Source organism: Andrographis paniculata, unplaced genomic scaffold, assembly GCF_009805555.1.
Source record: "Andrographis paniculata isolate CXL003 unplaced genomic scaffold, ASM980555v1 Contig32END, whole genome shotgun sequence".
Lineage (NCBI taxonomy): Eukaryota > Viridiplantae > Streptophyta > Magnoliopsida > Lamiales > Acanthaceae > Andrographis > Andrographis paniculata.
In genome coordinates this window covers 4,307,983-4,323,600 of record NW_026137565.1, presented here as the reverse complement: position 1 = coordinate 4,323,600, position 15,618 = coordinate 4,307,983, and the positions used below count along the sequence as shown (strand labels likewise).

The 15,618-nt window shown below is 26.1% G+C and overlaps 1 protein-coding gene across 1 annotated transcript; it reads left to right on the top strand.

Annotated features, from left to right (window-relative positions):
* Window positions 1-12,742: 12,742 nt before the first annotated feature.
* Window positions 12,743-15,273, top strand: LOC127248078 (probable aminotransferase TAT2). Its single transcript, XM_051270247.1, has 7 exons — window positions 12,743-13,173; window positions 13,515-13,854; window positions 13,944-14,162; window positions 14,266-14,325; window positions 14,534-14,689; window positions 14,787-14,880; window positions 14,961-15,273. The coding sequence occupies exons 1-7, from the start codon at window positions 12,758-12,760 to the stop codon at window positions 15,071-15,073; spliced, it is 1,398 nt and encodes a 465-aa protein (XP_051126204.1). The 5' UTR covers window positions 12,743-12,757; the 3' UTR covers window positions 15,074-15,273.
* Window positions 15,274-15,618: the final 345 nt, after the last annotated feature.

The following is a 15,618-nucleotide window of genomic DNA, read 5'->3' as shown; positions in this document are numbered from 1 at the left end:
ATTGTTATATACTCTGATGAATTAATATGAAAATCTATGTGAGTGACAATTCTCATTTGAATAATATGCATGCTACATGATAGGGTAATTGAGATAACGTCGAATACAAGACATTAAAAATAACGAATTCATTTGATATATCTGAAATTCGTGGCTTTTGTAGAAAAGAGCACTTCCGTTCGAGATTTTTTAGGCTCTCGAAATTTTGTCCAATACTTTTTCCGCTCCTTAACTAATTATTATTTATTTTCTTTTTCAATAACAGTACTATCTAGCTAACTGTTGGAAAAATGATTTATCGAATAAACATATTCGAACATTTTAAAAGGCCAACTTAGACGATTCACAGTTATATAACAACGCTTTAACAACGAAAGACAACGCAGAACATAAAACAACAATGAGAGAAGGTGTTTGTTGACCCGGTTCGATTATTAACCAATCTACATCCGGGGATAACAATCCAGGAGATATTCTACTAATCAGCGCTGCTGATTAAAGAGAAAAACAACCACAACTCCTTCAACCCAAAAAACTATCATGGTTAACCTAAGAAAATACCTCAACAGGTTCACGTTGTCACAAACGCGTACTGACAACGACCATACAACAAAGCAGCTCAGAGTTTGATCATCCTCTCCTGTTGGAACTCAATTATCTTCGATCTCCGTCGATCTCTCCGGTAGGTTTCAGTGTTAAACAACAGTTCAAAATATGGAAAAAATTGGGGAAGGGTGAAAACACACACAATAATTTTTTTCTCTAAATTTTGGCTCTCAAACCTTACTCACCACCAAACTTTTTCTCATTTGGTTGTATATATCATGCAACCTTGAAAAAGAATCATCCTCATATTAATTTTTCTTAGTATAAAAATAAATGGAGTGTTCTTCAACGAATTTACACGAGTCTGACCATCCCAAAATACCATATTTGACTTTTGCAGACATTTAAAGTTTGGACACAATGAATAATGCCAAGCTCACAGATTCAGATTGCAGCACGATTGCAGTGACAGCCTTACTGCAACATCAGACTATTTGAAAAAAGAAAACTTAGCTGCAAGAAAAAATATATATATATATTTGTCAATATGCCAAAAATAACAAAACAGTTTATTCATTCACACTAACATTATAAATACCCTTTTAATTTACAATATATTGCACAAATATCGTTACATTTATATCATTAAATACTAATAAGTTAGTTTAGTCTTTTCATTTTTATTTTTACCACATCCTAATATACTAATATTTCTAAAACTCCGTGCAAAAATTAAATGGATAAATACATACGAAACGGGAAACGCAAGGAGGATAATATTAGTTACGATTTAAAGTTAAGTCTGATATGCACAAAAAATGAGAGTTCTAAACTAGAATGTGTCTTGCAAGAAGAGATATTAGTTTCGCGGTAGTTATAATATATATTGATATATAGTTGATTATTAAAAATAAAAAATGCTAATTATTATTCATTTACACTAAAAACTGGTACCCAAAAGTATTTACACTTTTGTTTTTTTTTTTTTTTTTTTTTGTTTTTTTTTTTTATATACATAGAAACAGTAATTATTATTATTCAAGTGTATTTTGGATAAATTTCCAGCCAAGTTTAATAGCCGATAAATTAGGTTAGTAAAATAAATTATACTAGACAAACTATGTGTGATAGACTCACCGGCTTCCGTAACATTTTTTTATAATATGGAAATTCACAGTCGCTACTAGACAAGTATGCTTTGGATAAAACCTTGGCCGAATCTAATAGTCATACTAGACGAACCGTATATAATAAGAAAAATCAGGAGGCATCGGTATTTAAAACCATAGTCTCATATTTTTTTTTATGACGTGAAAATCCGCAATTATTACCAAAAAAATAGAGTAAATTTTCGGCCGAACGTAATTCCCTGCAGAGATAATACAAATCCATTAGTTACTTTTTGCAGTACACGGCCGACAATGCAAAACACATGTTCATATATATGTAACAAATTAAAATATTATATATTGCTCATCTATGTAATAGATATATTATTTTTTATACATGTTCAATTATTATTATTATTATTTTTTTTTTAAATTTTTTTATTATTATTTTTTTTCTCTTTTGGGACCTATGTTTAGCCTAAAATTTTATCTACTTGAAAAATAATAATTGCAATTCCTAATATATAAAAACATAATAAATTATTATTATTATTATTATTATTATTATTATTATTATTATTATTATTATTATTATTAATAATGAAAGTGTGTATTAGTAAAAGCTGCAAAGTACGTAATTGCATGGACCAATATACATTCAATAATACACATATTAATGGTCCACTATATGTTTATATATATGAGCAAATACGTGCGTAAATTTGTATTTATTTATATTTACATTAAATATTTTTAGATTTTCTGACTTTCAAAATAATTTATTGAAATATGATACTTCATCAAAAAAGCACATATATAAACCTGAAGCTTTATAAATATCGATCGAATTTGAAACCATGATCTAATTATTACAAATTATATTATTTCTTGATCATCCTCAAAGATTGAATGTGTCTTATTTATGATGGATAGATCAGATTCAGGGATGTGTACAGCTTTTACAGCAAATCATTGAACTGTGCAATGTCCCTACCAGCCTTTGTTTTTTGCTATAAATATTAAATATGTTACAAATTCGGTTTTTGTTTAAATAGAGATTTTTAGAATTTTTTTTTATTATTTTTTATTTTTTTTAAATTAGAAAGCTTTGAAAAAAAAGTAAAAATTAATATTTGATGTGATATTTTTTGAAAAATTAATAGTATCAGATGAATGAAAATATGTAAAGTAAACAAAACCGAAATGTGTATGCTTCCATACATACATTTAATTAGTGAAATTTTATTGAGTCTGGTTTATATTCATTTAAACAATTATATAGTTAAATAAAAAACAAAAAAGTTATATATTTAATTATTAATTTTAAGTGTTTTATATTATGGTTTTTCTTTTTTTTTTCTTTTTTTTTTTGTAAAAAATAATTGAATAGTGTGTTTAAAATTATTATGGATGTTTTTAAATAAAAATCATATGTTGGCTAAAATATTTTATAAAAAATAATGTTAAATGTAATATTTAAATATATAATTTAATTTACTAATTTAGTAATATAAAGATAAAGTAAAAATTAGTACTCCAACAAATAGAAGCACTCTTATATGATATAAAATTCAAACTATTGTAGGAAGGATAATATCCATATCCGTTGACCTTAATAATTGTCACGGGAGTTAATATCACAAAATAAAATAAATGAAAATAATATATATTTATAAAGAAAGAGAGAATTAAACATAGAGATAAAGGGTTTTTTTTTTTTTTTAATAATTGGAAATTCCAGTAAATTATATTCGATAAGGAAAATCATATTAGACAAAAGTTACAAGTTAACCCTCACACTCTCAAATAATTTTTATGGGTGGAAAATTATCTTTTTGTGTAGCTTATAAATTGATTTAATACAATATTATTTTTGCTTGTTTGAAAATAATTGTGAATTTTACAAGTAAAAAGGATTTTATTTTTAATATATAAAATAATATAATAATATTGATATAAATAAATATAAATTTTAAAATATTCATAGTATATAGTAAAATCTACAATTTTTTTTAAAAAGAGAAATAAATACTATCAAAATGGACGAATAAAAATAGTGTTATTTATCAAATTGTATAAATATATATATATATATTTATATTTTCAATCAATTACAAGAATTACATAAAAATTACTTATTACCTGTAAAAAAAAAAAATAAATAAATAAAGAAAAATACAATAAAATAACTTTATTTAGTGAAAAATGAGTTGAACTTTATTAATTTAAGATTGAATTACAGGGACTCAATTTGGTTGTTTTGATTGTGTCCTAATCCTGTTTTAATATATATATATTTTTTTGTTCTAAATATTTTCTTGAAATACCAAAATTCATCTTAAATACAAAACATATGATAAACGTTCTATAAACAACTCATTTTTTAGTTGTGAATTTTTTGGCGTTATTTTCAGTGTGTTTCTTTTAATTTGATTTGGAGAAAAAAAAAAAGTGATTTGAAAGCTTTTGATTTGAATTTGATATTAAAATAAATTATGATAAAATATTTTGTAAAAAAATATATATTATTTTTTTTAAAAATATATATAGAATCTAAATAATAAAATTTGTGAATTTAGTGCAAAAGAAACAAACACCAGCGAAAATGATAAATTTGAAAGAACATGTTATAAAAAAATAAATAAATTATCAAAAGAATAATGTTTTCATCATAATGGGCCATTTAATTCATTATTCACGTTGGATCCACAAAACTGCAACTCTATTTTCATTCTCCCGATCCATATTATTTTTTATTTTCTTATTTAAAAAATTGGTTATGATATTTCATTACTTATTAAAATTTGTTTTTTGAATCATTAAATTAAATATTTTTTATTTGATATTTTAGAAAAAAATATTATTCAAAATATAGCATCAACGAGGACTTAATATGATTAAGTATTTAAATTTTTATTATTTTTTAATACTAAACTCAAATCCAAACATTAAAAATTAGAGGATTTTTTTTTTTTAGTTTCATAATTAATTCATTTTTATCATTTTAGCTTTGTTGACTAAAGTCTATATAGAAATGGTTTTTTTTTTTTTTTTTTACATAATTGATCTTCTGACATTGAAGATGCTTACGTGACATCCGTATGACACGCCGGAGCACATATATATGCCAGATAGACATCACCTTATGGACACGTAGATTATTATAATTGTTATTTTTTTTAAAATTAAAATAAAATAAATTAAATTAAAAAAAAAATAATAATAAAATATTCCACGTGTTTGCTAGGTCGCGCATATCTTACCTATACGTGTGTTCCAAGCCTGCCAAACATGTGCAAAGTGCGCATCTTCAAAGTTAGAGAACCAACTGTGCAAAAAACATCACTGACGGAATAATTTTTATTCAATTTTAATTACGAAATAAAATGATAAAAGAATCAATTATAAGACTAAAAATATATTTTTCCTTAAAAAGTAAGAAATCTTATGCTCTCTTAGCATTGTTTTCTTCTATTATACAAAAAGTACTGAGATGTTGTAGGACTCTTATTACACATTGAACTTTTAGCATTATTTATTTACAATAATTTAAAAATATATCACATTATATATATATATATTTATAAAATATCATTTTAAATATTAATTTTTTTTTTCATATTTTCAAATTTTCAAAATTCTATGCCTAAACGAAGTCTAGATATTTTGTCTATGATTTAGATTAGAATTCTATTATCTTAGAATATATTTCGACTATGATTTACATTAGAATTCTATTATCTTAGAATATATTGTTATTATTATTTGAGCTTATTAGGTCTGTATCACACTTACTTCTAAGCTTTTGATTACATTAGTAATAAATAGTTTAAAATGCTACAATGATATAGAATCATGTTATGATTATCAATTTTTTCAATTTTGAAATACCTCAAAATATTACATGTTATTGAGAATCATATTCTACGGGTATATTCAATTTAGAATGTATAAGAGGTTTTTCAATTTTGAGATCCTCCACTATGTTTGTAGCTGACTGTTTATTAAATTTACTTTTAAATTTCAATAAAGTTTATATTCGAAATTCAATCATTTGTCGTAATTCCGTTCATAGCCGTCTTCCGACTCTAATAGTATTGTTACCTTGTTTGTGATTATAACAATATTGAGAGTCATATTTTCAATTTTAACTCTGTTGAGAGCTCAGTTTTTTTTTTTTTTTTTTTTTTTATCAAAACTTTATTAAAAAGTCATATTTTTCGAATATAACAATATTTAAAGCTCTTTTTTTGAAATCTAATATATTATACATATTTGGTAACACATTATATAATTTCATATAGTACAATATATTATTGGTTTCAACACCGTATGTGGATTTATACAACACCGTACAATATATAATATAACACATGCTTCTGTATGATACAACATTATATTATGTTATATAAAAAATACATTGTCCGTCTTTTATATATATGTCAGTATGGTAACTACCGTCATATTCATAGAGTTTAAGAGGAAGAGTTTCGGATTATACAAATTTCATCTATTGATTGATAGATTATGTGAGACTAATAGTTCATTAAAAATATGGTATTAGAGCGATTTTATAACTTGTTCTTGAAAGTGAACTTAAAATTAGATTGAACAAGATTGGAGATCAAGTTTAGAATTTCTAATTTGCAAATTAAATCAAACGATCGAGACAAAGATTTATATGTTGCGGCATTGAGGAGTTGCCTTGCGACTGACAATTCCGAGCAATCATGAGACACGAGTTTGTGTGTGGAGTTTGTGAGTCTTAAGTTGAGTGATCGTGAGAAAATTTTAGTGGAAATTTATGGTATGTTTGTAGTTTCAATTGTAACAATAAATTCAATTTGAATTGATATTCATGATCCGAATTGGATTAACAAATCATCTTGCTATATACATTCTGATCGTTATAAAAATCGAACAAAAATACATATTTACTATTATATAAATATGTTTTATATAGAAGATATATATTTTTTTGTTTTGTTTTGGCATTTAAAATAAAAACCAAGTAGTTATCGGGTGATTATATTTTAAAATAAAACTATTATAAATCGCGAAAAGAGTAATTTTGAAACATATGCAATTAGAGCCTTAATTAGATAATAATAATAATAATAATAATAATAATAATAATAATAATAATAATAATAAAATGATTATGAATGAATAGGATTTGGTGTATATAGTGAACTAGAAGATAGGATTAGGCAAATACATCACTTAGCTAAGAGTTGGAAGGTTCCATAGAATATTAATATTTTGTAAAAGTAAATAAATATTTAATTTAATATTTGAAAAATATATACTATAAATACTATTTAAAATGACCGAACTTCCAAAATTTTTATGTAAAGACAACCTTTATAATTTAGTGTATAAATTGGGGAATGCTAATTTATTCAATTCTATGCTATAATACATGCTTATTGTTGATAGATACTGTATCCGTGCGCCTCTAAGGTAATAATTATACTTAATATTAAAAATATCTTTATATTTGTATAAGTTTTTGTACAATTTTTTTTTCTATTAGTATTATAAGATACTGATGGAAGTATTTTTGCAATTTTTTTTTTTTAATTTGTACTTACATTTTGATGTAATAATTAATATTCAAATATCAACACGTAAAAAATAAATGAGACTATTAGGGCGTAAGAAGATACTATTATTTAACAGTATTTTGATATGATATTTTGAAATAATAATTTATTTTTAAGAGAACTAAATGGACTGAAAACAAAAAAAAAAAATTAATTTGAAATAAAAAATAAAACACATCATATATCGAAACTATGTGCTATGAGTCCACATTTTATATATGTATTTTTTTACACATCTCATTCGATGAATCGTATTTGTTTTATAAATTATTGTTATATGCATTCGATTTATATGTTTTATTTATATTATATTAACACGAATTTCATATTGACAATATTTAAAGTGTTAAGTAAATAAAATACAAATTAATTACAATAATTCAAATTAATTATGTCAACGTTTCTATTTGTCTTTACAATCATTCAAATACATTATATTTCCCAAAAAAAAAAATCTCATCCAAAGTAATATAAAGACACTATTGGTTTTTGTTTGTTTTGATTATTGGGAGAGGCGTCGGGGCACCTTCTTTCTATTTTATCTTTATCTTATGAAATTATTAATTCCTTTGAAGGTGAATTGAAAATAAAAATATTTATTTAATGGTGATATAATTCCATTTAAAAAATAAGTACATTATTGATATTTTTTTTTTATTAGTATCTTACTAATGAATTTAGAAATTATAATATATGGGTTTCAATTAACGTATTTAAGTTTTAATTATATATGTAATTCTGTGATTTTATAGTCATGAGTTTATATATCACACTAATTAAATAACATTTTTGAATAATATTTGTAAATGTTACAACGTTAAAATTCAGTTGGTGGATATATATACTATTAGATCAAATATTGAAAATAAATAGGACATTTAAATAACTTTTTAAATTATCTATTTGCTCCATCTCTTGTATTCGTTTGTTTTTTGTATGAAATTTTAAAAATATTAATATTATATTGAGGTGTGGTATGAATAAAGTACAAAAGATTAAAATAATCTTATTAGTATTGTGTAATATAAATATAATGATATTTGTGTAATATATTGTAAGTTGTAAGGGTAATTTATAAGGTCAGTATAAAATACAATTACTAAAAAAGAAAATGGATATTTTATAAAAAAAAAATCAAAATAAAAAATAGATAAATTATTAAGGAACGGAGGAAGAAGTATAATTCTAACAATTTCTTATTAAAAATATACACTTTCATCTTCTCAAACATCAAAATCCAATTCACTATTAAATAAACAATGAAAAAGAAAAAGAAAAAATCACTATATAAATACACCCTTATTTTGAAATAATGATCACATAAAATCAACGTTTCTTTATAGTTAGGGTGTGTTTGTTTGGGGATTTGAATTTCGAGTTGGGATTTGAATAGTAAAAGTTTTGAATTTGAATAATTGTATGATGTGATATAAATATGTGTTGATTTGATGTTTTGAATATAAAACTGATTTTTAGTATAATATAAAAAATAAAAAATAGGTGTTTAATTTAATATTTTTAAATGAAAAAATGGGATAAACAGTGAATTGAAAATCCAATTCCCAAACAAACAAGCCCTTAGATGATTGAAAGGCTCTATTTATTTATTTATTTATTTTTTAAATGAAGTTTGAAATTTTTGCTATACAAGAATCATGATTCTCCTTGACTAAAATATACTCATATTATTCACAAAATATTATATTAGCTCGATTTGTCTCACCGTGCAATATTTGATTTCGGTACAGTAATTTGGGTGAGTAGTATTAACTAAGATAATTTGAGAATTAAGTGATGTAATGAGAGAGAGAATTGTAATTTTACTTTTTATTTGATTAATGTGATGATAAAGTGTGAAGTAAAGATTAAATATATTTAATTATTTCTTATTTTAAAAATATTGCAAAGAATTTGTGACAACAAAAAAATATTGTAAGATATTTGAGACGGAGGGAGTACTATTAAAATAATAATAATAATAATAATAATAATAATAATAAACTTGAAAGGAGCAAACTAGATAGTAAAATAAGAACAAAAAAATAGATTTGTTCTCTTTGTGTTTTTTTTACGATACAATTCTTTATAAATATTATAAAAATGTAAAATATACACACACAATAATACTATATATAATATATCCACATTATTCACTCACAAAAATTTAAACAATTAAATACAAAGTATTATTTTTTTTATTCTGATCTAAAATAAGAAAATCACATCTATCCAAAAACACAAAATGGACGCAACATATTTACTTCATATGTCTCCGTACCTAATATAAAAAAAATATATATTTATTCAAAAATACAATGTCAACACACCTATATAATTTCAAGTTTGAATATATTATGAAATTGCCCTATAAGATATCAATTAATTTTTAAATAGGGTGGGTGAATTTAGTTACTTAAGTTGACATTGTAACTATTGTCCATAGATGGCATTGTAACCATAATGAAATTTTTATTTAATATAGATGGCATTCATTGCTACATCAATTTAGATTTGTATATTTATTTATTTTTTTTAACAAATTCATTGGAGAACCATCAATAACTCTTATATATATATATAAAATTATTTTTTCTTACAAAATTTCACAGCAAACTATCATTACATAAATTCAAACCATTTAATTTGTTTTAGTTTAGGTTAGGCATAAAGCACATTATGTTGTGGCAACTTTTAGGCATTGCTAGCTTGAATGAGCAAAATCATAAAAAATAAATAAATACTAACTCCGTCCCAGATATCATGTCCACGTTGTCGTTTCTGTTCGTCTCACATACTATGTCACTTTCTTTTTTTGGAAAATGATTACACACTTTAATTTCATTTTAAATTTTTTAATTTTAATTAAACTAATTAATTATTTTAATCTTAATTTATAATTATTTATATTATAGAATAATTATTCTCCCTAATATATTCTTAATTATCTACTAATTACACCCCTTCTAAAATACCGTGTCTACAGTGTAGCAGACACGGTATCTGAGACGGAGAGAGTAACACTCAAAAGGTAGGCAAGCCCTGAATTAGATTAGTTTACACATAACTCCAGTGAAGATATTTTTCTTAAAAATAGGTATTATTTATTTGTATAAAACATCAAATTCAATACTATTTAAATACAAATTTATATTAATATATTATTTTCATTGTCTCTAAAGGTCATATTTATTTTTTAGTGTTGATATTTGAATATTAATTATCATATCAAAAAGTAGTACAAATAAGGAAAAATGACAAAAATACTTATATTAGTGTCATATAATACTAATATAATGATATTTATAGAAAATAATTATACAAATATAAGAATATTTTTAATGTTTAATATAATGACGTAAAATGTAAATGTAATCCTTAGAAGCGGACTGAAAAAGTACTATTTTTTCAAATTAATTTCAAACAACAACCAAACAAATTTTATAACAAATTTTATATTATCATGTGTTTTGTTTGGATTGTGATATTTTTAGATATAAAAAGAATAGTTGGACATAATATGTTTATATAGATCAAAATAATTTATATATACATAAGTGTTTGAAAATGATACTTTTGTATTTAGAAAAAAAAAACCTAATATTATATTGGTTTTATATTCAAAACATAATAACTAAATTATATATTTAGTTATTTATATGTTTATTTTTATAAATTACAATAAAAAATTATTGAATCAATTTTTACTTTTTAATTAAAAGTCAGTACATTTAATTTAATTTTGTGTTGATATATCCATAAATATTGTATTTAGGAGAAATTCAAAAGATTAGAAGGTGATTAATTTTTGAAGATTCAAAGTCAGAATTAATACAATTACCCAAGACACGATGTGCTAACAAAAATATCATATCTCTAGCTCCGTTTAGACTGAGATTTTTGAAATTTTAAATTTTCTTTTAAAATATAATATTAGTATTTAATTTAATATATTATTTTTTAAAAAAATATATTTAATATAATATGTATATTTTTTTAAATAAACAGTGTCTAAGGAATAAAAGTTTGATACCTAAATAAATCAATATATATAGTTATGATATTGCGTAAAAACAACTATCAAACAGTTTCCCGGCAAAATTGAAAACAAATAATTGATTGACACCAACTCAATCACGTACGTATATTTACTTATCTTTATTTGTTATATTTGTATTAGTATGATGCTACGATTGTGTTCATGCAATGTTTTTGGATGATATGAAAAAATATATTAGTAAAAATAATAATATAAAAAAATAAAGAGTTTTAACTATAAATACAAAAAATTGTTTATTAAGAAGAGTGATAGAATTAAAGGAGTTTTTTTTAGGTCTTATTTGCAAGATGTTATAAATTTAATTAAATTAATTTATATTTATTAAGTATGTTTAACATGAATAAATTTATTAAAAATAGAAAAATATCATTTTTTTAGACTGACAAAAAAAAGAGGTCATTTGTTGCTGGTTGGAGGGAGTAATATTTTATTGGTCAGCAAAAATGTTTAAGATTATTTTGATATTCTTGAAATACAAATAAAATAAATATTTTTGCAAAAATTAGAGGTATTTTGGGATTTAAATATGCCGTATCTTTACTCCACCACTCGAGTCATATGTATCAATTTGCTTTTTGCACGTAAATTTTAGTATATTAATATTTTATAGTAAATAGTACAATAGATAGATAAAAAAGTCAATTTTGTTGTTAAACTTATTTATTTTTAATGATATTATTTGTAATATTTTGTAAAGTATAAGAGATTTTTTTTTTTTATTAAAGTAAAAAGTGAATATATTTGAGTTGGATTAACAAAAATGACAAAACAATTATATAAGTTGGACGATTTTTTTTTTTTTTTGCCTCTGTCACAAATTAATGGGATCTTTTAGGTTTTTACAATAAATTAAAAAATAATAGTATTTTATTAATTCGTGAAAATATGTTAATTTTTTTTTATATTTTTGTTATTTGAACTGAAACTATTTTTAATATACACAATTGCAAAAATATCTCGCCAATCAATGATATTAAATCATAGGCTATATTGATAAAAATTCGATCTTTAAATATCAGAATCACAAGAAAATCTCATCTACAATAAAGATTTAATATCTTAGATCCAAAAAGTGCTTGAAAAGGAGGCATAAATTCAACATAGATAATTTTAATCAGTCAAATAAAAATTTATCATAACTATGGATTAACAGATTTTTAGCTTATCCAAATTAAATCATTCAAAATTTTATAAAATTAAAATAATATTTTATATGCATAATGCACACATGTTAGATAAGATCAAATAACTGCCACGTGTAATAACAAACATATTTACAAAAAGAAGTAAATTTGGAGTTTACACGGAAGATCACCATTTGATTTTCATTATATATAAAAAAAAATAATAATAAAAAAAAATAAATTAATGAGGCCATATTTCGTTTGGGTTTGGCACCTCACAAAAACGCCAACGTATGAATTACAGCACAGACAGCTATGGATCGCGATTCTTGTGGCCTTCAAATACCTTCGTCCCTGACGCCTGCTACAATCCAAAATATCGATTTCCCTCTTCTTTACCCCGTCCCCATACCCATAACCAAACCCATACCAGAAACCTTGTCCTCCATTCTCGCTTCAACTATGGATGCTCGGAATGGCGACAGTGGCAGCCGTGAAATTGAGACGCCCAACACCATTACCATCAAAGGAATACTGGAGCTTTTGATGGCGAGTACAGGCGCCGAGAATGGCGGTGAGAGTAAAAAGGTAATTTCGTTGGGGATTGGGGATCCGACTGCCTACTCTTGCTTCTGCACCACTTCTGCTGCGCAGGAGGCCGTTGTTGAAACCCTCCGCTCCAACAAATTCAATGGCTACGCCCCCACCGTTGGGCTTCCCCAAACTAGAAAGTAACTTCTCTGTTAATCGAATCCGTGCTGCTTTTGGATTTCTCTTTTAATTTTTTCAATTTTAATCTGAGCATGCACTGTGTTCCTGCTTTTGTTTGCTGTGCGGAACGATTTGGTGTTCATTCGATTGTTGCTTGGGGATTTTGAATTCCAATTTCGTTGAAATTTATCGCAATAGTTAGGGTTTGAAGTTTAACATCATTGTTCATACTAGTACTTCTTAGCGAAATCAGATTATTAGATTTGGTGTTGAAGTTAATCCATACTAATTCACCTGGTTTATCACCATCCTCATCACTGATCATTGCTCGACTTCGATTGTCATGATTTTTCTGGAACAGAGCGATTTCAGACTATCTATCTCGTGATCTTGCTTACACCTTGTCGCCTGACGATGTCTATATAACTGCTGGTTGTACACAAGCCATTGAATTTGCTCTGTCTATTTTGGCTGCACCTGGTGCAAATATCTTGCTGCCGAGGCCTGGTTTCCCAATCTACGGACTCTGCGCAGCTTTTCGAAACCTTGAAGTTCGTTATTTCGATCTTCAACCCGAGAATGGGTGGGAGGTTGATCTCCGAGCAGTAGAAGCTCTGTCAGATCAAAACACGGTGGCTGTGGTTATCATAAATCCGGGGAATCCATGTGGGAATGTTTATTCGCATCGACACCTGAAAGAGGTAAGCATTCGATCTTGCTCACAGCTACTTTACGGCTAATAGATATATACGATCCATGTAGACCTTAATGGTTTGCAATGATCAATCAGATTGCGGAAACTGCAAACAGGCTCGGTATAGTTGTCATTGCTGATGAAGTATACGGCCATCTATCTTTCGGGGCCAATCCTTTTGTGCCTATGGGAGTTTTTAGCTCAATTACGCCTGTTCTTACTCTCGGATCTTTATCAAAGAGGTGGCTAGTGCCGGGTTGGCGTCTTGGTTGGTTGGTCACAAATGATCCCTACGGGTATATGAAGACCCCAAAGGTTTATTATCGATCTTTTAACTCTGAAATAAAATTTTTCCCTTTACTGCCAAACTTGTTAGTTCCTTTACCCTTCAATTTTTAACCGGCTCTATCTTTTTCAGTTTGTCGAGCGCCTTAAGAAATACAGTAACATCTCCGGAGGGCCAGCAACGTTTATTCAGGTGGGGTTAAACTGAGATAAATTATTTCATCGAGTCCATCGTGATCATTTGTTTGACAATTGTACGAACTGTTTGGACGACAGAAATAAAACACTTACATGACTGTGTCGGTGCACCTAGTTTGAATTATGTTAGATTGTTGCGATGCACTTAGGATTAAAGACGATGCAATCTGTTTTTCAATCAGAGTGTTTGTTTGATTTGCCAGGCTGCTGTCCCGGAAATCATCAACAAAACGCAGAATAATTTCTTTACGAAGACACTTAGCACACTGAAGCAGGCTTCGGATATTTGTTATGAAAAGATCAACGGAATCCCTTGCATCAGTTGTCCTCAGAAACCCGAAGGATCGATGGCGTGCATGGTAAAACATATATATATATATATATATTGGTGGATTCTTGTTCCCTTTCTAAATCGTTTAAATTTGATTTGCCTGATGAGTGTCTGCCTGAACTTAGGTGAAGCTGAATGTTTCCCAGCTAAAAGATATCAGTGACGACATCGACTTCTGCTTCAAGTTGGCGAAAGAGGAATCTGTAATAGTTCTTCCAGGTCCAATTTACTGAGTTTTGTCGACATTCTTGCACGCTTTGCCATCGTTATCCTTGATTTACATTGTCTATGTTTAGCAGGACTGGCTGTGGGACTCAAGAATTGGCTACGGATCACGTTCGCCGTGGAGCCATCAGCTTTGGAAGAAGGGCTGGAGAGAGTGAAATCTTTCTGTCGACGCCATTCCAGCTGATAGCGAACTCGACGGGGAGTGGTGATCGAATGAACAACCATGCGCCAGTTCTGATTACGATGGATAATATTATTTTATCCGACATAATTACTTATCACTTGTAATTGTCCAAAATTGACAAAATAAAAAGTGATTAATTTAGTACTTTTGTTGAAATTTAATAACATTAAGTTACAAAAAGCATTTGTATATTCCAAATCTGCTACAGAGATGATGTGGGACTAACATACAATAAAAATTTTGGGCTATGCAATGGTTTTATGATTTACCAATTGAAGACAATTATTCAAATTTTAAAACATGAGATTATTCAGTGTCAATCTGCTATATTAAATCATCAAAGAATGTGGGAAGAACTTGCTGGCATTGAGCTGACAAATATTTATTTATTTATTGCTTTTACTAATTGCTTTTGCTACCTATATCATCGTATAATGGACAAAGGAATTAGTTTATTCAATTTTTAAAGAGGTTGAACGAGAGTTACGAAGGTTTAAGAAATCAAATTATTGTTATGGATCTCTACCTTCTACAAAAGCCTATTC

What these genes read in the sequence shown, in the direction of transcription:
- LOC127248078 (XM_051270247.1), top strand. Translation starts at nt 12,758, where the DNA reads ATGGATCGCGATTCTTGTGGCCTTCAAATACCTTCGTCCCTGACGCCT. An exon ending in GGTATATGAAGACCCCAAAG is followed by an intron (nt 14,163 to 14,265) that starts GTTTATTATCGA and finishes TATCTTTTTCAG; the next exon opens with TTTGTCGAGCGCCTTAAGAA. An exon ending in AAGGATCGATGGCGTGCATG is followed by an intron (nt 14,690 to 14,786) that starts GTAAAACATATA and finishes GCCTGAACTTAG; the next exon opens with GTGAAGCTGAATGTTTCCCA.